Here is a 22,733-nt window from a genome sequence, read left to right as displayed (position 1 = left end):
ATTTGAAAGCATTTTTTTAATACAGCTAAGAAACTTAATCATTTAAACTAAAACATTGAATGATACATATCACAAACATGTCATTTAACCTTTAATTTTTCATATATTCCTCAAAACATCCACCTTAGTATCCAACAAATATAATAATCATAGATTCTTGTTTTGGCAAATAAGACAATTTGAAAGAAAAAAGTGAAATTTAATAGATTGAAATCTAATGTCTTATCAGGCGAAGTGAATATAAAGTTAAAAAAAGATGCTCCAGTTTTTGGCACGATGTGGCGGTCAGAACAAACACAGGCAGTCCTGCATTCTAATCCTCTAAAGGGATCTGTCTGTAATGGAATGAATGATGCAGCTCAGAAGTTATTAATAGGTTTCCTTATATGCTTGGCATTAATCTGGCTCATGCACACACTTCAGACACATTGTGACCATAGCAGAAGCAAGGTGCATATGAACTTAAATACTATATATAAAATTTCCATGAAGCATTAGTGCAATGTATCAAAGAAATGTAAATAAATATACATACAAGGAAAACTGTATGTGAATAGATATTAATCTGACCTGGAGGTCACGGATGTCAAACGGCTCCTCGTAGATGTAGACGGTGTCTGCACCTGCAGCCAGACCACCCACTGTGGCCAAATAGCCACAGTAGCCCCCCATTGTCTCTATGATGAAGACCCGTCGCTTGGTGCCGCTGGCAGATTGCTTGATGCGATCGCATGTCTGATTCATAGAAAAGTTATGCAGTTTTAAGGAATCTGAACATTTCAGTCTCTGTTGGGGCACGCAGCTGCAGAGGACATACTTTGAAGCAGAGCTAAAATAAGTCAAACTGGATTCTTCTTGGTTCTATGTCGATTACATGATGAGGTTTTGTGATAATTATCATTTGTCAAATCCATTAGAGTCAGAAAACCATTGGAGTCAGAAAACCTTTAAATTGAATGACACATATTGAATATTTTATTAAATAAATGTAAAAGACAGAAAGATAAAATAAAAAAGAGCAGCAGCTCTGCTTTAGAGTAGATAAAATCTCTGCGGGTTATTTTGAGCTACACTGATGCACAGGTTGAGCTATAGGTTGGTGCAGTTAAATAATGAAAAGGAGCTTAGTATTACAGTTTTAGCATTAATTTAAAATCTCACTTAAAGGAAATCAAAATCAGGGAAAGAATAAGCATCTAAAATAGCATAAAATTTCATTTTCATCTTAATTTGCATAAAGTTTGCAGTTATGTGAGTCACTTAGTCACTTAAATAAGTTATTCCACTAATATAACAAGGACTGAAATTGGGGAAAAATCTCTATACATTATATAAAAAAAAAGTAGGAACCTTAAAAGTCAACCTGTGCATCTTGCTATTAGCAGACAAGTAAAGTCAACCAAATCGGATCAATTCAGTGGTCTGTCAAATGTATTTGCATTCTTTGTGCTCACTGAACCTTCCTTTTGGTTAAAATCACCCTATCAATGACATGTAGAACACATAGGCAACAATCCAATAAACAATGGGCATCAGCAGTAAACAGCACATCAAGAAAACGCAAACAAACACGTAACATGCAAGTAGTCTAACTGAAAAAAAAAACATTTGTACTCACAGGTTTAACTTCAGTTACTCCATAAGTACTGACCTGTGGTTCTGCAGACATGGTACCATCTTAATTTAGTCTTTTTCTTCTTGCTTTGAACCTGCATGTGTTTTTAAGGTGGTTTTACGATATTTATTAAGTAACTATGTGTAAGAAATGCAAAGGAGTCTGAAGGAATGACGGATTTGCCTGATTTTACTGTGCTGAACCTCAGCAGCATCTTTAATGAAAAGAATTTGTAGGTAAGTGGTCTACACGGGGCAGAAACGTATGAATCCCTTCAGGCAAATTTATGCACTGAAGACAAGGATGATAATTCTCATTTGAGAGGTTCCAACTAACTGCCCTTTCATTCTGGCACAAATAAATGAGAACAGTGTAGTTCATTGATTTAAAATTTAAGGTGATTGCTGTGAGTCAGAGCCAGACCCTCAATTTTAGTGTGTCGATTCCATTATAACTGTCAAAACCAACTAACTGCTTCTGATATTATTAATGAGACATTTCTAATATGTTTGAATTCTCCAAAGCCCCGTTAATTCCTTGGTTTGAGAAATGTTTGGCGAAACTCTTAATAATATCTTATAACCTGCAATTGATGGATCATTCTAGTAACAATCTCAGGAGTCACACCCCCAACTCATAAGGTGTATATTTGTCTTTGGCTCTTACCTCCACAATGGCGTTGAGTGACGTGTCGGCTCCCAGACTGTGGTCAGTGCCTGGCACATTGTTACTAATGGTGGCAGGCAGTATGCACATGGGGATGCAAAACTCCTTGTAGTTGGCCCTCGCCTCGTAGAGCTCCAGCAAAGACTCAAAGGCCTGATGGTTGTGGTCATAACATTAAGTTAGACCACTAGGGGGGGATACCTGCATTTTAAAGTGTCTTTACAAACTGCCTCATGGTGCCCTGTGGGCTCCCTCATCCTGTATCCTTCATTTCTGTGATGGGTTTACACTGAATTCTGTTTTGTTTGCAAAACATGCTTTGCCAAAACCACCTTCATGTTTTATAAAGATGAGAAGGGGAGCGGTACCTTAGAAAACAATTGAAAAGAAAGGATACATGAATTAAGGGAGCCCTCTTTACTGTAACTGACCGTGACCATTCAGCTCTGTAAAGAATGTGCTGCTTAGCTGGCTCTCTCCAGGATATCAGGGATGGGGCTTTGGCTTCTCGTTGGCGGAGAGGGGTCAGAATGGCGTGTAGGGGGGGCTCATCGCAGCTGACAAGTCAAGCTGTTGACGCAACTAGATAAAGACCAATGCGAAAATGTGGAGATTCTGAACGCGCCGAATCCATTTATATCTGTCTAGAAAGGAGTGTTTGAACCAAAAGAATCAAAGGTGTTGACTAATCTGTGCCTTCTAGAGGAAACTTACTGTCTCTGCGTCATTTGTAGGAGAAATCAAGACACCCTGGAAGAACTGAGTCTGACTGCTGCAGACTCGCTGTTTACTGACACACAAACAGCAGACTTCACTGACACAAGCAACACACTGAGACGCATGCCACAAACATGCAACAAGTCACTGCATGCTCTGACACTTACATGGGACCTCTACAGACCAGCTCACTTCCAAAAACCAGCAGCAGTAAAATAACTTAAGACAGATTAGCTCCATTTTCAGAGCATTCATTCAAGTGTTTTTAGAGAACTATCCAGATTATTCTTTTATTTTTCCTTTTCTCTTAACGTGCACTGCACTACTTTTATCTATCACTGTTTTTCTTTTTTTTTCTATGTGAGAGCAAATCTGTTTCTCCCCTTAAGGTCAGTCAAGGTCAAGCACCTAAAGTTGAAGGCTACTGGAAGATCAGCCACATGTATGTTTTTCCAAATATATCTGCTATGAGCCATTTTTAGCTACTAGTCAACAATGAGGGAGGAGTTTTAGTTTGTATTAAAGTCAAATAACTTTAATACACTTGCTGCTTCAATGCGTGTGTGAGTGTATTTGGTAGGTCAGAAGTAATAAGCGGCCCTTGTAAATAATTTATGCTTAATATCTCTTCCTGTAAACCAACCTCAGTCTAGTTCCTGGTTCTGAGATGTACCTTTATAACATTTTGGAACCACACATAATCTACAGCTCATCCAGAAGAACAAACACGATTAAAAAGTGAGATAAAATGACATGTTCTAGCCTTATATGGATATAGATGGATAGTATGTTTATATTTTTCTATCAGGCTCACATGAGCAGACTAGTGATAATGTTTCATTTTAAACTCTATGTATCTAAAGGGATAACTGACGATGACTTTTCCACTTTCTTTAGAATTTTACTGATTTACAGCCTTATTTGATTAGCAGAATCAAAATGAAAATCTGTATATTTAGAGGTGTTAATCCCTTGGTACAACATATGTCTGCTCAAAGGAAACATTTCTGATGTTCTTATGAAGATCCATCATCAGTCAGAAAACTTTGGTTTCAATAAATCTAAAGATGTAAACCAGGGGTCTTCAACATTTTCCAGGCTAAGGACCCCCATACTGATGGCGAGATGGAGCAGGGATCCCCTAATTATATATATTGTATGAAATTGTGTTATATCAAACTGGTCCTATAGTCTCTCTATTACAGATGGAGTCATGTAGCGAAAGTCATTTCTCCCTGAGATTATTAAAGTATTTCTGATTCTGATTCCTGGTTGATGGGATAGGTGTTGTGTATGAAACGGTGCCCAGCTTGAAAGATCTCCTGTGTGTCTCTGAATGTGTGCATTGATGACTGAAAGACATCTTCTGCCTCCATTTATCTGTTTACTACAGTTTGTTGAATTCATGTTAATGTGGATTTAAAGACATTTCAATTAGTGGAAACAATTGCAGGGGGGAATATAAAAAAAAGTCTAATCAATCAAAACTTTTGTGACCCCCATGCAGTATCTCATGGACCCCCTAGGGGTTGCGGACCCCCTGTTGAAGACCTCCAATGTATAGGATTCAAATTCTGTAACTGAGATGTTGCAACATTTGGCCAATGAGAGTATTACAGTATAAAACTAACTTTAGCAAAATGCTCTCTTCCCTTCCCTAAAGTACTTATGGCTCAGTGTCCCTCTGTTTAGGTTTTCCTGTCCTGTACTTTTGAAAAAGGTTTTGTTGGGATTACAGTTGTTTTCATTTAGCTTTCATTCCCATAGAAGGTGCTCAAGACTTTCTTTATATAACTTTTTAATTCCTGTTTACAAAACCAGCAATTCAGCTATGGTAATGTGTTCCTGCCCTCTTTCCATGCATTGGATTTTCTTTCTACCTCTCCCAATGACTTGACGGAGCAGTCACGCTCAAGGGGATTTAAAAAGTTTGCGAAGTACTTGTTTAAAAATAAAACATCTATTTTGAAATATTGCATTTGCTTGACTTCTTTATCCAGCATGGACGTTATACGGACATGTTTTACTTGTTGGCACAACACATACATCGTAACTCTGTGTTGATTGCAAGAAAAGGAGGAAGGGAAAACTTTCAGTTACTCATCTACTTAGATCTGTCCATTTATTTTAATGCCAATTGATTCAATCACAATTCAAATTAAGAATTCACATTAACCAACAGAAGCATGGGAGTGAAGTTTGACCTAAAGTCAAGATAAAAGGACCTACCCTGCATGAACCTGAGGACATTTATTACTTTAGCTGTTATTTTAAAGTTATCATTTCAAGTAAATGCAGTATTAAAAATGTTAAAACACATTTAAGTAAATGACATATAGCCTTTAAGGTATAAAAAACAAAACACTAAATTTGATGACTACTCTTCTATACCAAAGGTCTATCAGATAAAATGGTTTTCAATTTTCCACAATCATGTTAATGTGATTGAATTTTTCTTTTCCGTTAAGGTACAGAGTCACGTTGTATGTCTACAGCAAAAAAAAATCGAAATCCAGTTGATTATAATAAAATAAGGTTATATAATAAAATAAGGTTTTATATATATACAGAGCCATGATGGTTATTTGATGGTCTTAATATCCTAAATATAACCCAGTCGACTGGCACAATGAGTTGACCTAAACAGAAGTGGTGCCATTTACTGGCAATTCAGCCGAACTATCAGAAAGTCAGATGATGGCCATTGATACAGCTACTAAATAGGTCCAGACCATTCTAATCGAGCTATAATACCTTGGTAAAAACCATTAGGATAGGGCTTAAAAGCATTGCCATTAGCACCTTTGGCACATACTCATGTGTCTATCAATATTGAAGCATCGGCAGAATGCTTCCTGGGCTTTAGCTCCAGTTTTAGTGTACTCTAACAGTCATACTATTTTCCTAGGCCAATATGAGTTTTAGAGTCTTGGAATTAAATATATTAAATATCTTTTTCTACCTTTTTTTATTTGATTTTGGACAACGGCGGAGTTCCACCCTCGCTTGCCTCTATTGCTTCAGCTTGTTGACCAATTGTATTCATGCACAGTGACGTAATCCTGGTCACATGTCGCTGTTATAGTAAATATACACAGAAAGGCTATATTTACCAACAAACTGAGCAAAAACTAAACTTGATAAACAATAACAAGCACTACACCACAGGATAATTTGATTTGTTATAAAAAATGTATGAAACAAGAGTGAGTTGGTTTACATTTAAAAAAATCTTAAATTAGACGGCTATATGCCTTCAACCAAGATTTTAAGCATATAACAATGTGAATAAAGTTTACTTTCTACACGTTAATTGTTGGAAGCAAGCTGGTAGTCAGAAGAGTCCCAAACTGTGATGGAAGAAAAGAGTCTGACTGACAGATCTATAAACACCTGCATGCACTCTAGGCCAGTCAAACTTACATCAGTAATGGCATTCAAAGCTGTGTCTGAGCCAATGCTGAGATCTGATCCCGGTATGTTATTGGAGACTGTGGCTGGGATCATAACCATCGGCACGCAGAACTCCGCGTATTTGTCCCGTGCAGATGAGAGTTCCAGTAATCCAACGTATGCCTGCAGCGTGGAGACCCAGCATCTTATTGGTAAGTTTATGAGATTGATAGTAGAAATGTCTGACTTAAAGCCAAGATATTCACAGAGCAGAATGGAGGTAATGACATAGATGAATGTTTAGGTAAGAATAAGTCCAAGAGGGAAACAGATGCAGCACCAGATCCAAAGGAAGATGTTCAACTTGCTTAACTGTATGATTAAACATTAAAATATTCTTTGGATAAAACAATCAATAGACCCTAAATGTAGGGAATACTGACAGTAACTGTCTTCATTATCATCAACCATGCTGAGGCGCTCTTATATCACCTGAATTGTGTGTAATGTGAGCATTGAGAGGAGAACAAATGGGGAGACTCAAACTCGTGATGAATTTGGCTTATATCCAAACAGGGAGGGAGGGTGTATGAGAAAGGATGGGGCTGCTTATGGGAGAAATGTAGTGGGGAAAAATACAGGCACTCTTGGGAAAAACAAAGTTCAGTAGATGAGCGATGAGCGTAGTGGGGGGAGAAGCCAAAGGGAGAGAGCCAAGCCAATCACAACAGGCACCAGACATGCGAAGGAAGCTGATGATGCTGTTGCATAAAAAAAGAAACAAAGATGAAAAAAATCCACTTTTCTTTCATTGGAAAAGCTGCATTAATCCTTCAATAGAAACCGAGAAACAATTACTTCTTGACCAATGATAAAATATGGCACAAGAGGCAGTGCTGTGCACATTTTTACAGAAAGGATTGCAGCTTGGCCAATAATAAAACATACAATACTGTGCAGATATTTGAACACAAGATATATATTTTCTGAGGTTTATTTAAAGGGCACCAGATTTCTCAAATTTCTCTCAAATGTTCTTAACAGTATTGTATTTTAAGTTAAGCATGAAACAATTACCTCTATACTGTTATTTTCTTAAAGTTAAGAAGTCAAGACATGTTTGTAACAAGCTGGATGTTAAAAAGAGAGCTACTGAAAGTTAACTCCTCAAAGATAAGGAAGAGATCTCCTGCGGATCTAAAAATCGTACAATCCGTCGTTTAAAATGCCAGGCTTTTGGTCTATCTGAGAATTAACTTATATAAATAAAATAATTAAAGCAAAATATCTGTTAGACTAAAAAAGTTAAACAGTTAAAGATTAGTATAAAAATAGATTTTATGCAACTTGTAAGTATTTAAGCATATTTAAATCAGTTTGAGTCATTGTTATAACTGCTGTTCTTATACAACAGTTAAGACCAGCATTGAATGAGCATCAGGAATTGAATAGTTAAAAATTGCTTGTATTCTACAAATAACAATTGGTTTGAAGCATGGTGGGGGCAGTATTATGCTCTGGGTTTCCACATATTCCATCTCAATAATTTTCAGTCTTTTCTACATGGGTTTTATCAAATTTAAGTAATCTTTAATATAGAAAAAAATTGGAAAACATTTTATGAAAGTCTAATATTTATATGTCACTTGTCTGGCATTTTAATGGGGATGTGTACGTTTTTAGATCAACTGTAAAGTACTGTTAAGGAGAGCTTCTATACTGTTTGATAATAGGGTTCAATGTGGTTAATGAATAGAGCAAAAAAAAAGGAAAAAATCATAACAAGCTTACTGGAAAGTGAGAATAAAAAATCAGAAAGATTTCAAAACAAATTATTAACACATATGTTTATAATGCTTTACAATAATCATCTAAAAAGCACAGTTATGATCAAGTTACCAGGTTTACGTTCTCTAATAAATAAAAAAAGCAACATACCTCAAATCCTCCTATAACAAGTAAAGCATTAATGCTATGGATCCTCATCTGCTCTGCAATTTTATCCAAATGCTCTGCTGGAAGAGTCCTGTAGTGGAAGGATGATTTTGTTTTTAACTTCATTTTGGCATTAAGTTTTCTAGGAAATAAGACTAATAAATAAAGCTTAATAAATCTATCAAAGAGGCAACATATATGCACTAAAATGGATCAAATTAAATATAATGACATCATCAGTTATCATCAGTAATGGTAATGCTTGTCCCTCATTAAGTGAGTTAACTGACAACTGTGTTTTTCTTCATATCTGTTTCATATTAAGGTTATAATTATTTTTGCCTTATTACAATTAAAGTTAAATAAAGTCAAAATATTTGCTCTCACCTTTTTGTCCCCAGCAGAGACCCTCCTTGGCCAGTCCAACCACCAACATCACCCCATTTGATCTCCTTGATCTGAAAATAATGACAATAAGTTTGAAAATGGATTGATTGACATTGACTTACTTTGTAATTATTGCAATACAAGAATCCTTTTAACATAAACATTTAGATTAAAGTTTCTAAAAATAAACACTTTTAATCTTGGGTATTTCATAGCAGCAGAATTAGAGTGTGGCTCATTTTTCTGCCCCTCCCTCTTTTTATCTAGTATCAATGAAGGCGGCATTTTACCTAATAAGCTGTTCTCCAAATGAGTCTGTGTCCTACTTATAAAGGCTTTTGCTCAAGGATTACTTCTTCACTTTTCAAACATGTCCAATTATCCTTTCTCACAAACCACCTCTGAGAGTATAAACAGGTCACTGTGGCTTTGCCGGAACATTCAGTCACTAAATGCGTACGTGTGTGTAAACAAGTGTTTGTGTGGTCAGCAGGGCATGTGGGAGAACGGTTCTTTGCATGAATGGCACTGCTGCTGGGGGAAGTTCAGTAATTGGTCTACAGGAAGCAGAAGTGTTTACAGGAGGCTCTTGTTGTCAGTATAGTCATTAGAGCTCAAAGGAGAGAGTAAATGACTGTGCATTTAGCCAATTTCCTTTATCAGGATACCTAGAAATGCTTCATGTTGAGTGAATTTTATAGTTGGGTACTAAAAACTCCTCTGTTGTTTTTTTTAAAGAAACAAATGTTTAATTAGTCATACTAAAAAACATGCTCTATAATGCTGATATAAACCCATTAACTACATAGTGATCTATTTTGACTTGAAGACTGGTTTCCATCCAATTTTAATGTAACTGTTTTGCAAACTTTTTAAATATCACATTAAAAAAAAGAAATGCAAGTTGGCCATTTTTCCATTCATTGGTTTAATGTGAGCCAAACAGGCAACACAAAGTTTAATTTTGTCAGCTCACAAATTTACGCAGATTAGTTACTGCCCTGGGAAAGACAATAAGTGCTTTACTTGGTAGGAATCAAGTGAAAATAATAGTAACACTTACTGTCTGATAAGCTGAACCTATAACTATCTGACAAATTGACAATTGAAAAAAGCAATGTGATGATATAGTAGAATACTGTTAACTGCACACAATTGATGTCAGAATTCAAGCACTACTCAGAGCTGGAACATATCAAAGCACCACTCATACTCAAATATGTGACAGGAGTTGATGTTCTACAAAATCCTTAATTTGCTTGAATTTAGAATAACATAATATTCTCCTTAAAAGGTGATTATGAATGACAAAATGAAAGATAGTGAGGCTGTGAGGTAGATTTTTAAGTAGATTCAAGAACAATTCATGCACCTATGGAACCATTTTCCAAAACTTTTTAGTTTTCTGTAGCTTGAGAATTTTTAAAAGCCATCACTATGTGACCTAAGCAGATTTATAGGATATTTATCTTCAAAATCCTTAACATATAAACTTAAAAGAAAAGGAGGTAAAAAAAAAAAATCCATGAAGACAATTCCTTTAAAAAGTTTCTTTAACAATTTCAAACAGAAGACAGGTTACTGGCTCTGTTCAGGGTTATCCTGTGACTCTAAACTCTATAGTATAAAAGAAGTGATTTTTATTTTTAGTGATGATGTAATAGTCACTCTAAATATGTCATTCTAAAAAAGGAAGAAAAAAAAACAATCCACTGAACTTTTTATCAAGTTTGAAGGTAATTCACTTTCCATCCAGGAAGCTTTTGCTCCTTTCAGAGGCATAGACCAGTATCAGGTATTGCAGGCTAACAAAGAACCCACAAGACTCCCCATTCCTAAGGGGCGGACCCCTCTTCCAGTCCAATTCGCAGGTTTTCTAAGCCCCTCTATAAAGCCTCGAACTCAATGCTAATTCTGATATTTTGAATTTAAAAAGCTTCCTGAAAGAGATAGGAAATGTCTTCAAATGTGGAAACAAAGTGGATTGTTTTTTAACGTTTTTGGAATGACTATGACCTGGATGACTGAGAAAGTTAACCAGACCCAATGCCACAGCAGTTTATATTACTTGTTATTAAGAATTTTAGAAATGTTATCTTTTCTAAGCTCTATTACATTTCAAAACAACACTGGCCGAGTCCTCAAGCTTAATAGCCTTTTTAGGTTGGAGAAATTCATATATATATATATATATATATATATATATATATATATATATATATATATATATATAAAGCATGATTTGGTCAATGGTGTAGCCTATTTTTATGCTGCTATGTTTTTCTTTTTTTGTGGAGACTTACTTGTCCCTTGTAGAATCCCTCAAAGCCATCGTTGACAGCAAACATTTTGTGGCCTTCTGTAATCCCCACTCTCACGGCAGAACGCACCGCAGCATTCATACCAGCAGCCGGAGCACCGACGTTCATCACCGCCACGTTAAAGGTGCTCTGAGGATGATGGAGGGCACATATTTCACACAAAGATACGTAGCCCTGAAAGGTGCTAAATATGCAGCAGATGAAGCAGATTGGGTGCTTGGCAAATGCTTAGGCTGTAAAACCGAGATCTGGCACATTTTTTGCTACACTTAATGCATGATTTTCCCATTAAGTGCTTAAGCATTGCATATATGAACCCCAGCATTAAAACCTTTGAGGAAATGAAATAAGTCCTGCTATGAAACTCTTACATGCAAGAAGCTACATGCTTCTAAAGACGCAGAGAAGCAGTCCCCTTTGTTTTCTCCTAACAACCACAGAAAATATAGGGTTGTTTTGACAAATTACTAACCTTTGGCTTTAACAAAAAACTTAATCAATAACTGTCAACATTTTAAGATTGATTTATACACTGAAACACATCATTCACTTTCAAATAATATAATATTTTGTCCTTAGTAGAAAATGGTGAAATTAGATACAGCCATAGCTTGAAGGTGCCAGAAAATGGGAACTGCAGGCATGCTAATGTCAATTTCAGTCAACAAGCATGGACATTGCCTGTAGGGATGCGTAAAATATATAAAATATAAAATATTTTATTCAACAAAAATTAAAGATTACATTTTAAGATAAATACTGGTTAAAGATGCATATCTTGTCATAAATGTTGACGGAGCGGAACATAATCAAAAATTATTGTAAAGTACACTGCATTTCCTGAACTCCTTCCAGTTTTATGTAAATTCATTTTCTGAATATGCAGAATTTAATTTAACTACTACTCATTTTTATTTTTTATTACAAACAATGGTATAAAGTGTTCTTTATTAATTAAAATTATCTTTTACATTATTGAAGAAATGTAATATTCAGCATTTTTTATTTGAAGGTAGGTGATTTTGCATCTATCTTTATATCATGGCAGATCAAGGTAACCCAATCAGACACCTGTGAATGCTGTCGATGTTTGTAATTGTAATAACAATCACCAACTATTTTGTTGCACTTTTTGTGCAAATTAGGAGCATACTGTCTCCTAACACTTTATTATAAAGCAACTATTGCTTAATTATGAGCAATTTCAACTGCTACCTGCTCCCTGATTGAAGGACCAAAGTCAAAGTTGGAGTTAGACATTGTTTCATTGTAATCTGTGATTTCAGGTAACCTTATTAAAACATGTATAAACATGTTTCCTTCTGTTGTCTGGTTGTGGCAATGAAAAGACTGTAATCAGAAGAAAACCTGAAGGTAAATCATGCATTTCAAAGCTGTAAGTGTATATTAAACCTAAAGGTTGTCAGCAATGAATAATGTTCCTAGACTCTGTCTCCACATACTCAATCTTTAGTTGAAGGAAACTTTTTTTTAAGACCCCTGAAGCTGATTAGTCAGTATAGAGGCTTGTGTCTAAGCTTACTGTAAGTCCCAATGTATCTCGTTAAAACTTTGCACCCCTGCACCAAGCCATAAAAAAAGCAATGATAGACAGAATCAAATGTTGTGAGCACTGACGCTTATGTTACTCTTTTTACCATATAAGTATTAGGGCTGGGCAATATAACACTGACAATATGTATAAGGATATACACTTGATCAATATCAGCAGAAAATATGGCCAATAGAACGTTTAATATAGAAAATGTACTCTAATCCAGAGCCAACGGCATTTTAGTGGAAAGGATTTAGCCAAAGCAAGGTTGGCGGTACGGCTCCCAGGTTTCCCTGAAATAGGGTTTAATTTTATTTTTTCCTGCTCACTTCTAGTCCTTTATTCAAACAGGTAAAAAAAAACAATTACAAATATGTATCAATATCATCCTGTTTCAAGAGGTTATATCATGATACATTTTTTAGCCATATCGCGCAGCACTAGTCAATATAGTATGAATATAGTATGTTAAATATGATGTTGACAGAGGTGGGTGGGGTATCCAAACATTTTACTCATGTAAGAGTAAAACTACTTCATCATAATCTTAATCAATTAAGAGTCAAATTAACCATCCAAAAATTACTAAAGTAAAGGTAAAAAGAGTATTTGATAGAAAGGCTACTCACATACTGAGTAACTGATTATAACATTTAACATTGAGAATTATGTAATTAAGACAGTTTTTAAAAACTATAGTAAAAAATTTAAAATAAACAAATAATGTAACAATTAGAAAAAAACTCCAGCCAGAAGGAGCACTTTTCCAAACAATCTTTCCATTTTGTCAGTGAAAATATTTACTACTTACTATATATAAGCTTGACCTCCACATGTTATGGCAGGTTCAAGAAAGCTTGCATACAAAAGAGAACACCCATATTGACATAAACATTAACTGTATTTCTTTGTCTCGATTACTTTTCATTAAAAAAAAAGTAATGAGGAAGTTAAACTATTCTTAAAATTATAATTTTGCAAAAAAAGTTACTTAAGTTACTGTAACTGATTAAAATACTCTCCACCTTTGGATGTTGAAGATATTTTTCTTAATGCAAATAAACAGCAAACAAATTTTGCCAACAGTTTAGCAGCTATCCAAGCAAACTCCCTAGAAACTAATGGCAGGAAGGCAGGAACTAGCTACCCCTGTAGAAGCTCCAGAAGCAGAGACATTACATACATGAGTTTGCTCTCCATCCCCTGCCTCCTGCTCTTCCTCTCCCTCAAGTCAGTCACAGAAAAACAGAGACTTTGTTAGTGTCAAAAAAAGACTGCAGCACCCAGGATGCACCTGATTAGGAGGTACCTTATGCTAATGTACAAATCTCTGAGCAGCTGTTGAAAAAGATGCATTACGATAATTAAAATAACGACTTTCTGGAAGGTTTGTAATGTGGATTTTTTTTGGTTATTTGCAGCGGTTCTTACATTTGGGAGATCCGTGCGGGCAGTCTGAGAAGAAAGCAGTCTGTAGGTGGTCAGATTATGTTCAAAGCTCCTGCAGATTGAAAAGAGTTAAAGCTTTTAGATAATGGCAATGATTTCTAGTTTGAAAAATTGTAGTAAGTTTCTAGTCATATAACAAGCAAAAAACAAAGACAAAATGTACATATTGTCTTGGCAAAGTATTCAAACTGCTTGACCTTTTATTTTTTTTACATTTGCTCACTTTACAGTCCAAAGCTTTGTGTTATTTTATCAAGATGGTATAGTAGATGAGCAAATAGTAATGTCCATTTTTTTCTTTTTACATAATTTTCAAGCACCACTTGTCTGCCTGGCTGTGTGTTTCCTGGCCGGGGCCGCATGTTTAGCCGGTGGACAGTTAGTTGTGTCTCTGCTTCTTTCTATATGTCTGCTTCTGTCTCCTTGAACCCCAGCCAGACTCGACAGATGGCCGCTCACACTGAGCCTGGTTCTGCTGGAGGTTTCTTCCTGTTGAAAGGAAATTTTTCCCTCTCCACTATTGCCACAAGCTTGCTTGGTGTGAGGGATTGCTTTTGAGTCAAGGAGTCGATGCAATCAGCTGGTTTTCCTTTGATAGAAAACTTTGCACCCATCTGACTGCATGATCTGGTTGAACTGTCTCTATAAAGTTCCTTGGGATGATATGTGTTGTTAATTGGTGTTATATAAATTAACTGAATTGGACCGACTTAGTGCTGAACTTTTTTTTTTTAAAGAAATAGATGTGTAGATGTGTAGGGCAGTCTATATGTCAAAGGTCTTATTTTGAACATTCACGGCACATTGGATGAAATCTTGCTTTTGTGTATATAACTGTAAGTTTAATGAACCAAAACTCTGATTTAGAAGAACTGATGTCAGCAGCTCCACCATAGGCAGTTATGGTTCACTTATTGACAATACTTGTTGTCACTTATTGACTCAATGACAATAAAAGAAAAAAAAAAAAATGTAATGGGAAATTAAAATAAATCAAAGTCCTCGCCATTTTTAAGGTTAACAATAAATAGTAAACGCATTAAAATTGGTAAAAACAAGTCTGTGTAATTTGCCCAGTCTAATATGACATTGGTCCTGTCTCAGTCACTCATCTGACCTAAAAGCTATAAAAAGAATAATAGTAATTTTGAAAATAAGTAAAAAAAATAAAAAAATGCATCACAGTTGGACAAAAGGAAGTGTCCAGGCATTCTGATCTAAAACAAACCTTTTGGATTATTGTTGTAACATTGGGTAATAACAGTATATATTCTTGTTTATCAAGAGTGTTTGGTTTGGGAAATTATTGAAGATCCCCACAAGAAACACTGTATGTGGAGAGGAAACAGCCACACAGAATCTCCAAACCAGTGGCTCAAACCAGTACAGTTCAAGGGTGCTGGATTCCTCCAAAAAAACTTTCCTCTCTTTCCCGCATTTTCGATATCTCATGTAAAGAAGATGGAGAGTGTCCTGACCTCTCCATTGCAAAATGATAATCATCATGATTGTGATGTGTGCAGGTGTTTCACTGTCAATCACAGTTGACACCCTAAACTTTCCTGCATGCTCGACAGTTCTGCTTCCACCTGTTCATTAGAGAGGATTTCTAAATATTTTATGTGGGTGGATGTGCAGTTCTGGAGCAACCTGGGATGTACGATATGCTTAAAAAAGGTTGCCATACATTTGTTGGCAACAATGCCTGGTCCTTTTGAATACCCTATTTACACAGATCAGTAAACCCTAATCTAAGCCATTCCATTACAACTCTGGTTTTACATTTTAAGCACCATTTTCATGATTGGAGGTGAACCTCGCCCCAGTCCTGAGTTTTATATGGCTACTAAAAGCTGCACTCAAGTCTGTCTATATTTCCATCAGCTTTGAAAATCTTCCCTGCCTTTGCCGAATGACAGCTACAGGGAAGAGTGGGGAGGGTCTAATATCTAGTTTTATTTTTTCCCAACACCAACCTCTGTAATTTAGGCCTAACAGTTGGAATTGACATAGCTAGATTAGCTTTTTTTACATGGCTATTGTGGCACAAAACAAATTCAATTTTCTAAGACTTTTTTTTAATGAAGGCGAAGATTGATTTTTCATATCATCTTAAATAATAAAAGTATTCCATTGGTCTGATATTTATTAGATGCAAAATTTCTATCCAACCTACCTCCCACGGAGTCTCACTGCCTCATCAAATTTCTTCTCATCCATGGCTTTCTGTACCTCTTGAGTCTGGTGACAAAACAAAAAATTGCTGTTTAAGCAAAAAACAAATGCATTCAGCATCTAGTTGGACTTTTGTGTGTAAACTTGCTTAGGGTATTTCAGGCTATTTCTTATGCTCCACAGGCTTGTGCTGCTGGAAGGACATATACTCTTTTCCCTCTTTCTGGCACATTCTTGGACTACTCTACAATTTTGTATTAACTACTGTTATGAAAGAAAATTGACTTTATGCTCTGTCTGTTTTTTTTCTCTTCTTAGAAGGTAATTCTGACCAGGATTTCCATTTACCTGTGACACTTTCCTAAGGGCGGTTATTAGATAGCCTACTGCTGCTAACAGCTTCATGTTCTCCTATAGATGATGTCCTTGGCCTTGTCTTCACCCCGTCTTTCCCCTCTAGATATGCAGTAGATGCTAGTTAAGCTCTTATTGAGAATAACTGTATGAGCTCTCTATTATTCTGTTGACCTAATAACAAGTTTAGAGTTTATCTGTTTTGTTTTTTAATATATATATTGGCCGTTTCTCAATATGTGTATTTGGGCATTCTCATGTGCCCGTGTGCTTGTGAAATGTCATTTGCCTCAGTCCTAGTACTGTTCCCATTCACAAAAACACAAGACCAAGAACAGAAAAAGTCCCTGGATGTTGTTCTCCTCCCCACCCTCTTTACCAAGCTTGCATCAGAGCAGACTTGTCCATTCTCTTGTTCATCAAGATTGACAGCTGTCCCATCAAGCACCATATTCTTGTGAATTGAGAAACGGCCATTGTTTTTTCTGACTCATAATAATGTTGCAACTATTTATATTTCTTTTGCAATTAACCAACAGAAATTTAGTGTAATTAAATCAACTACTTCTTTTAATACACATCCTAGGCTCTTTCACAACACATTAATAAACCTCCTTTGATGCTGCCTTTTGCCTTTCATTATCATTCACGTTGTTCTGTACATGTTCTGTGCAAGTGTGAGGTTTCAAATATAAGAATGGCATTGCAAAAAACAAAAGAGGTGTAGATTGGAACTCAGCAGGATCTATAAATACATATGGAGTGCTAATACTGCGTGTTCCATTCTGAAGAGTGACACACGTCTACTACAGAACAAGGTCTCAGTTCAGTTCTATTATAATGTTATGACTTTTAAAGGAACTACTGTTGTCTGAAGCTCAGTGATATGTGTGTTATTGCCTTGCCTCATTGCATTGCAACCTGTCTCATATGTGTTAATTACGAAATAGATGTGATGCTGCACTTCTCAGTCAGCTGTTTACACATATTGTCTGATATCATTATATCACACAATCAAGCAACACGGTTGGTTAAACCTTACATAATTCAGCAGTTGAAATGCCTTCACTATCCTGTTTAGACTTCTTCCTCTCTCTAGTTCTTTGAAAAGCACATTGAGCCTTCTGAGTGAACAGCCATAAACATGGGGACCACCAGCCAACTCTGCATACCCTCTGTGTCCACATGCACAAGCAAACTTACCATCTGAACACACTCCATAAGTGGCAGTCGAACAGCCTGGTTCCCAACTAGTGACACAACACAAGCAGGGGTGTCTGTAGACGCCTCCAGCAATGCCAAAACTGCCTCAACGCCCATACGGCTAGCCTGTAAATCAATTTTAAGAGTGATTTTGCCTCATATACCAATCCATCTTCCCAAAAGTAAAAAAATAGCCTTGTGTATTTGACTTACCAAAATCCTGTCAAAGGCAGATGGAGTTCCCCCTCTCTGAACATGGCCCAAGATAGTGACCCTGGTGTCAAAACCAAGCTGGCTCACTACCAGCTATTTATAGAGACATAATATATTAAGAGAATATATAAATTGTGAGTAAAATGGTATAAAATACTTAAATCTAAAGAATGTATCACATGTTCCAACGTAAACATTCATTGCGCTCTCATTCGGAGTTCTAAACATTTTCTTAGTCTATACTTTGTAAAATTTTATAACTTCGGGAAATGAAAAAAAAAATATAAAAACAAAAAAAGTACCAAGGACCAAGAATAAAATAAAATAACAGAGGAGAAATCATGCAAAACATCCCCTGTCATGTTGATGTGTGCTAAATAATGCACATGCAAGGTCAACCTAAGAGCGACGGTAGGGCTGAAACAAGGAAACGTGAGAACAGAAAAAAAGTATAATGAAAATAAGAAAAATGTAATAAAACGTGCACGTTTTCTCAGAAATTACCACATGTGAAGCATAAAATGTGGCACGTTTCCAATTTGGGGAAACCATCACCATGACAAGAAGAAAAACCCATGCTTATGAGGGAGAATTGGAGCATCCATCAAGGAGACGAGGCTTCCCGACCATACTTACATCCTTGATATAGTCGGGGGTTATTGCCTTGTTGTGGCTATCAATGGCACCCTCGGCTACAATAATAATGTTCAGCCTTTTCTTATCAGCACGGTTCTAGAGAAATATAAAAATCACAACATTTGAAAACATGACAGAAAACGTTTTGCAGTGCCACAAGCTGGACTGAACAGTGGAGGATGATGTCAGGAAAAAAACGGTTCTTTGACAGCTGACATCGGTAATTTGTCAGATTTTGTGAAAGTGTGATAAGCATCCCGTGTGGACTGAAATTGTTTGATGTTTATTGTTTGAGAACCATAAATTTCCACCAGGTTCTCCAGCTTATGGTTCCCCTCTGCATCAGTCAAAGACTGAGCTTTACTCACATGCTTCACTAAATCAGAGGTAATGTGTTGTCCTTGTCTGTCAATGGCTCCTTCAGCAACTATTATAATGTTCAACCTGGAACCCCGAGATCGACTCTAAATGGTAGCAAATGCAAAATTAAATATACAGAAAAATTATAATAGCACCAATGTAAAAAAAAAAAAAATCAAACTACCCAGTTTAAATTATATATATATATATATTTTTTTTTTAACATGTAATATTTATTGTATGCAATTTCAGAATTGAACAAGTTTTTTCTCTTTCTTCAAGAGATGAAATGAAACCATTGCTCCCAGATCTATACTTAGAAGCATAACAGATGCGTAGTTTAACTATCATGCATAAAGGCAAATAGTACAACACAGACTGGTTCTGTAGAACAATTTGTTCTAATAACTGAACTTTATTCATCTCACATTAGAGAAATTTACCTCTGCATTTAACCCATCCCCTTGTTGAGCAGTGGGCTGCCACCGTGGGGCGCCCAGGGAGCAATTGGGGATTTAGGGTCTTGCTCAGAGACCCAATCTGCTGGAGTGGGGTTCAAACTCAAAACCTCAGGATTCCAAGCTCTATGCCGTAACCACTAGGTTGCCACACACATGACTCAAAATCTTGCATTCATTTAAGATGATCTGGGGGAAGAAATCTGTTGAAACATGTTTAATGAAAGCTACATGTTTTATGTTATAAACATGTTTCTGTAGCACTAGTTGGCCCATTTGGCCTTGATTCCAATCTCAGTGTCTCCCTAAAATGATCATCCCTATATTCTAATAAAAAGTAGACTAAACTAGACAAAAAACTGCAGTGTTCCATATTGAAATGACTGATAAAAAATGAAGTTAAAACCTCTTTTAAATCACTGACCTGTGGGTCATATTTCATATAAAACGACTAATGGACTCTGTGGTAAAGTTTGCATCTTTGCGTTATAGTGACCTAACATAATTTCATTCATAAGTAGTACATTTTAAATCCCACCAAAGCAGTGATTTTAGGGATCTTTCAATAAACATTGTGAAATTCTAAATCATGGACTTAACATCTGATTGATATTTTCATTACCAACAACAATCTTAAACAGCCTTTATTAAGTTCATTCTTCTTAGAGAGCTATCAAGTTTTAATGTGTGATCAAGAGGCTTGCTCTTTGTTCAACAGACTTTGTTCCTTGGGGGTTTTCACTCACTCTCTCGAATATGATTTGGAAACATGTAATCACTTGTGCTTGTGAATATGCCAAGCTTTGTTCTCCTAATAATGAGTCCTCTAGCATTCCACAAGGCTTACTAACAAGTAAAGCTCAGTAGTCTTGCTTGTTGTGCTATTTATCCTCTCGAAATAGTAGATAAAAATCAATAAATATTTATAGACCATGACCTCATTATCAGATTGTAAAAGAGGTGGTTCCTTTTGAAATCCAATTTATAATAACTATAGAAACTTGGAGAAAACAGAAATTATAATTTTCTTTATATTTATCTTGAATTTCCTGTCGTATAAAAGTGCTGTGTATTTACATATTTAAAAAAACTTTTTTTTAAACATTAGCCTTTTCAAAAGAAAAAAAAAGCATGGGGGATACCTCAGAAAGTTTTTGACACATGTTTTCCTCCCAGCCATCTTCTGGAGGCATCTCTGGAATAAAAACCCAATCTGCTCCACATGCAAGGGCACTGACTAAGGCAAGATATCTGAACACAGACATAAACATTCACATTGTTTTAATGTAAAATTGTCAATGGAATTCAATATTAAATATTAAGTAGTGTATATTGATCACAGGATGGACTTCATATGTCATTATATGTCTTAGAATAACCTTGATACAAAAAAATAGGTTCAAAGCTTGCAACATTAGGAATCCTTTTTATTATTAGTCTGAGTATTGCATAAGGCAATTATTTATGTTTTTTGAAAGAAATATTTACCCGCAGTGTCTGCCCATAACTTCCAGCACAAATGTCCTCTGGTGACTGAAAAAATAGCAGAAATTAAAAAATAACAGAAAGGTCTCATCATTTGGAATTTGTTCTAATTGACCTAAACAATATAATGTAATCTTGTAAATGCAAAGATTTCGGCTTTATTTTTTACCACAAAAGGATATGTTTACCTCTGAGCTGTAGTCATGATGGCATCCACCACCTCAATGATCCTATGCAAGGCCGAGTCAGTGCCAATAGTCATGTCTGTACCACAAAAGTCATTGTCGATAGATCCCACCATCCCGACAATGTGAAGCTCAGAATTACTTTTGGCTGCCTCTTCATCTATTAGCCCTGGATAAAAAAGATAGAAATTGATGAAACATATGAGGTATGGAAACAATAAATAAATAAATGGATAGAGTGGACAATCACCTTGCTCAATCAGTTCATTCAAAAGGCCACTCCACTCTTCTCTAAACAGGTTGGCTCCGGTCAAGCTGCCATCTCCGCCGATCACACATAGATAAGTGATTCCACGCTGAACGAGATTATGAGCTGCTTTTAAGCGTCCCTCATGGGTCCGAAACTCTTTACAACGCGCACTTCCAATGACGGTGCCACCCTAAAGGAAGAAACAAATAGGCAACATGACATTATATAAGAATATGTATAAAACAATCATAAAAAACAATATATCTATATAATCTGTTTAATGCAAAACTTCTAATTTAATCTAACACTACTATATTGTAAGGTTCATTGAGCTTTCTCAACCTGTTTTGCTCATATTCTACTGTAGCCTTTTTGACCAATAGCAAGCAGCAACTCAAAAACTCTTGCAGATACAATAAACTTTTTGTTGACAAACTGATGGGCATTTTATAACCTGACACCTATTATATATTTTCAAAAGTAAACACCTAAACCTAGCAACTTCTATTTAGTACTCATCTGGCTAGCCGCCAGAAACTCAAGGCACATTTAATCTGTTTATAATGAAAAACTTTAGATTCAGTATACCATTAGAGCCTTGCAGGATTGGTTGAACTTTCTCAGCTTCAAATCCATCACATTCTACCATAACCTGATTAACTGATAACAAATAGCAACAATAAAAAGTCTAGGATGAATTATAGGCCATGGAATGACAGAAATCTGTCCCTGTGACAACCTTGTAGCACATTGCTCTGTGGTGCAATGGATAGTGCATTTGACTTCTAGAAATGCAAAGCAATTCATAAGTTGTTGGTTCAAGTCCCACCGGAGTTGCTTCATAAATGTCTTGCTACATTCTTCAAGTTCTAGCCAAGTGAATAGAATGTTTCTGTCAAATTCAATGTGTTGAATTTTTTTATAGGTCAGCAGTGTTGGGCATGTTACTTTGAAAAAGTAATTAGTTATAGTTACTAGTTATTTCTCCCAAAACGTAACGGAGTTACTCCACAATAAAAGGTAACTAGTTACTAGTAAAAGTAACTATTGCGTTGCTTTTGCATTTCTCGCCCCCGTAACCCTCACCACCCGGCCCCCACCTTGTCACCGTGTGTTTCAAAAGCCATCTGAATAGAGTGGACGACAAAGACAAGTACCTGCAGAGAGTTTTGCATTTATTGCAACTCAACCTAAATGACATCAGGGGGGAAACACCATCTGACAGGCCTATAAACCCCGTCAGATACAGTTCCCCCCTGCATAACATGGGGTGAATGGTATCTGAATCGGCAGTTGCCTAGGGCCCCAAGTTCTGGGGGCCCCATAAAACTCTGTTTCCATGTATGGTTAATACAACTAATCCTTATTTGTGCACA

At 36.1% G+C, this 22,733-nt stretch overlaps 1 protein-coding gene across 4 annotated transcripts in view; it reads right to left on the bottom strand.

Annotated features, from left to right (window-relative positions):
* Positions 1–22,733, bottom strand: part of LOC107088352 (ATP-dependent 6-phosphofructokinase, platelet type-like) — a 49,176-nt gene that overhangs the window by 9,081 nt on the left and 17,362 nt on the right. Inside the window, exons 4-17 of one of the 4 annotated variants that reach the window (XM_015380468.1) lie at positions 21,358–21,547; positions 21,111–21,276; positions 20,926–20,970; positions 20,580–20,688; positions 18,988–19,083; positions 17,984–18,076; positions 17,771–17,896; positions 16,215–16,279; positions 14,021–14,090; positions 11,017–11,163; positions 8,714–8,784; positions 8,330–8,417; positions 6,422–6,574; positions 571–735 (exon numbers count right to left, since the gene is read on the bottom strand). In XM_015380468.1, coding sequence (XP_015235954.1) covers positions 571–735; positions 6,422–6,574; positions 8,330–8,417; positions 8,714–8,784; positions 11,017–11,163; positions 14,021–14,090; positions 16,215–16,279; positions 17,771–17,896; positions 17,984–18,076; positions 18,988–19,083; positions 20,580–20,688; positions 20,926–20,970; positions 21,111–21,276; positions 21,358–21,547 — 1,584 coding nt within the window. Of the gene's footprint in view, positions 1–570; positions 736–2,281; positions 2,435–6,421; positions 6,575–8,329; positions 8,418–8,713; positions 8,785–11,016; positions 11,164–14,020; positions 14,091–16,214; positions 16,280–17,770; positions 17,897–17,983; positions 18,077–18,619; positions 18,716–18,987; positions 19,084–20,579; positions 20,689–20,925; positions 20,971–21,110; positions 21,277–21,357; positions 21,548–22,733 lie in introns of all 4 variants that reach the window. The other 3 variants (XM_015380470.1, XM_015380469.1, XM_015380471.1) reach the window with 3 other exon arrangements.

Source organism: Cyprinodon variegatus, unplaced genomic scaffold, assembly GCF_000732505.1.
Source record: "Cyprinodon variegatus isolate N-32 unplaced genomic scaffold, C_variegatus-1.0 Scaffold215, whole genome shotgun sequence".
Taxonomy (NCBI): Eukaryota; Metazoa; Chordata; class Actinopteri; order Cyprinodontiformes; family Cyprinodontidae; genus Cyprinodon; species Cyprinodon variegatus.
Note: the sequence above shows the minus strand (reverse complement) of the source record. Positions and strands in the feature narration are given on the sequence as shown.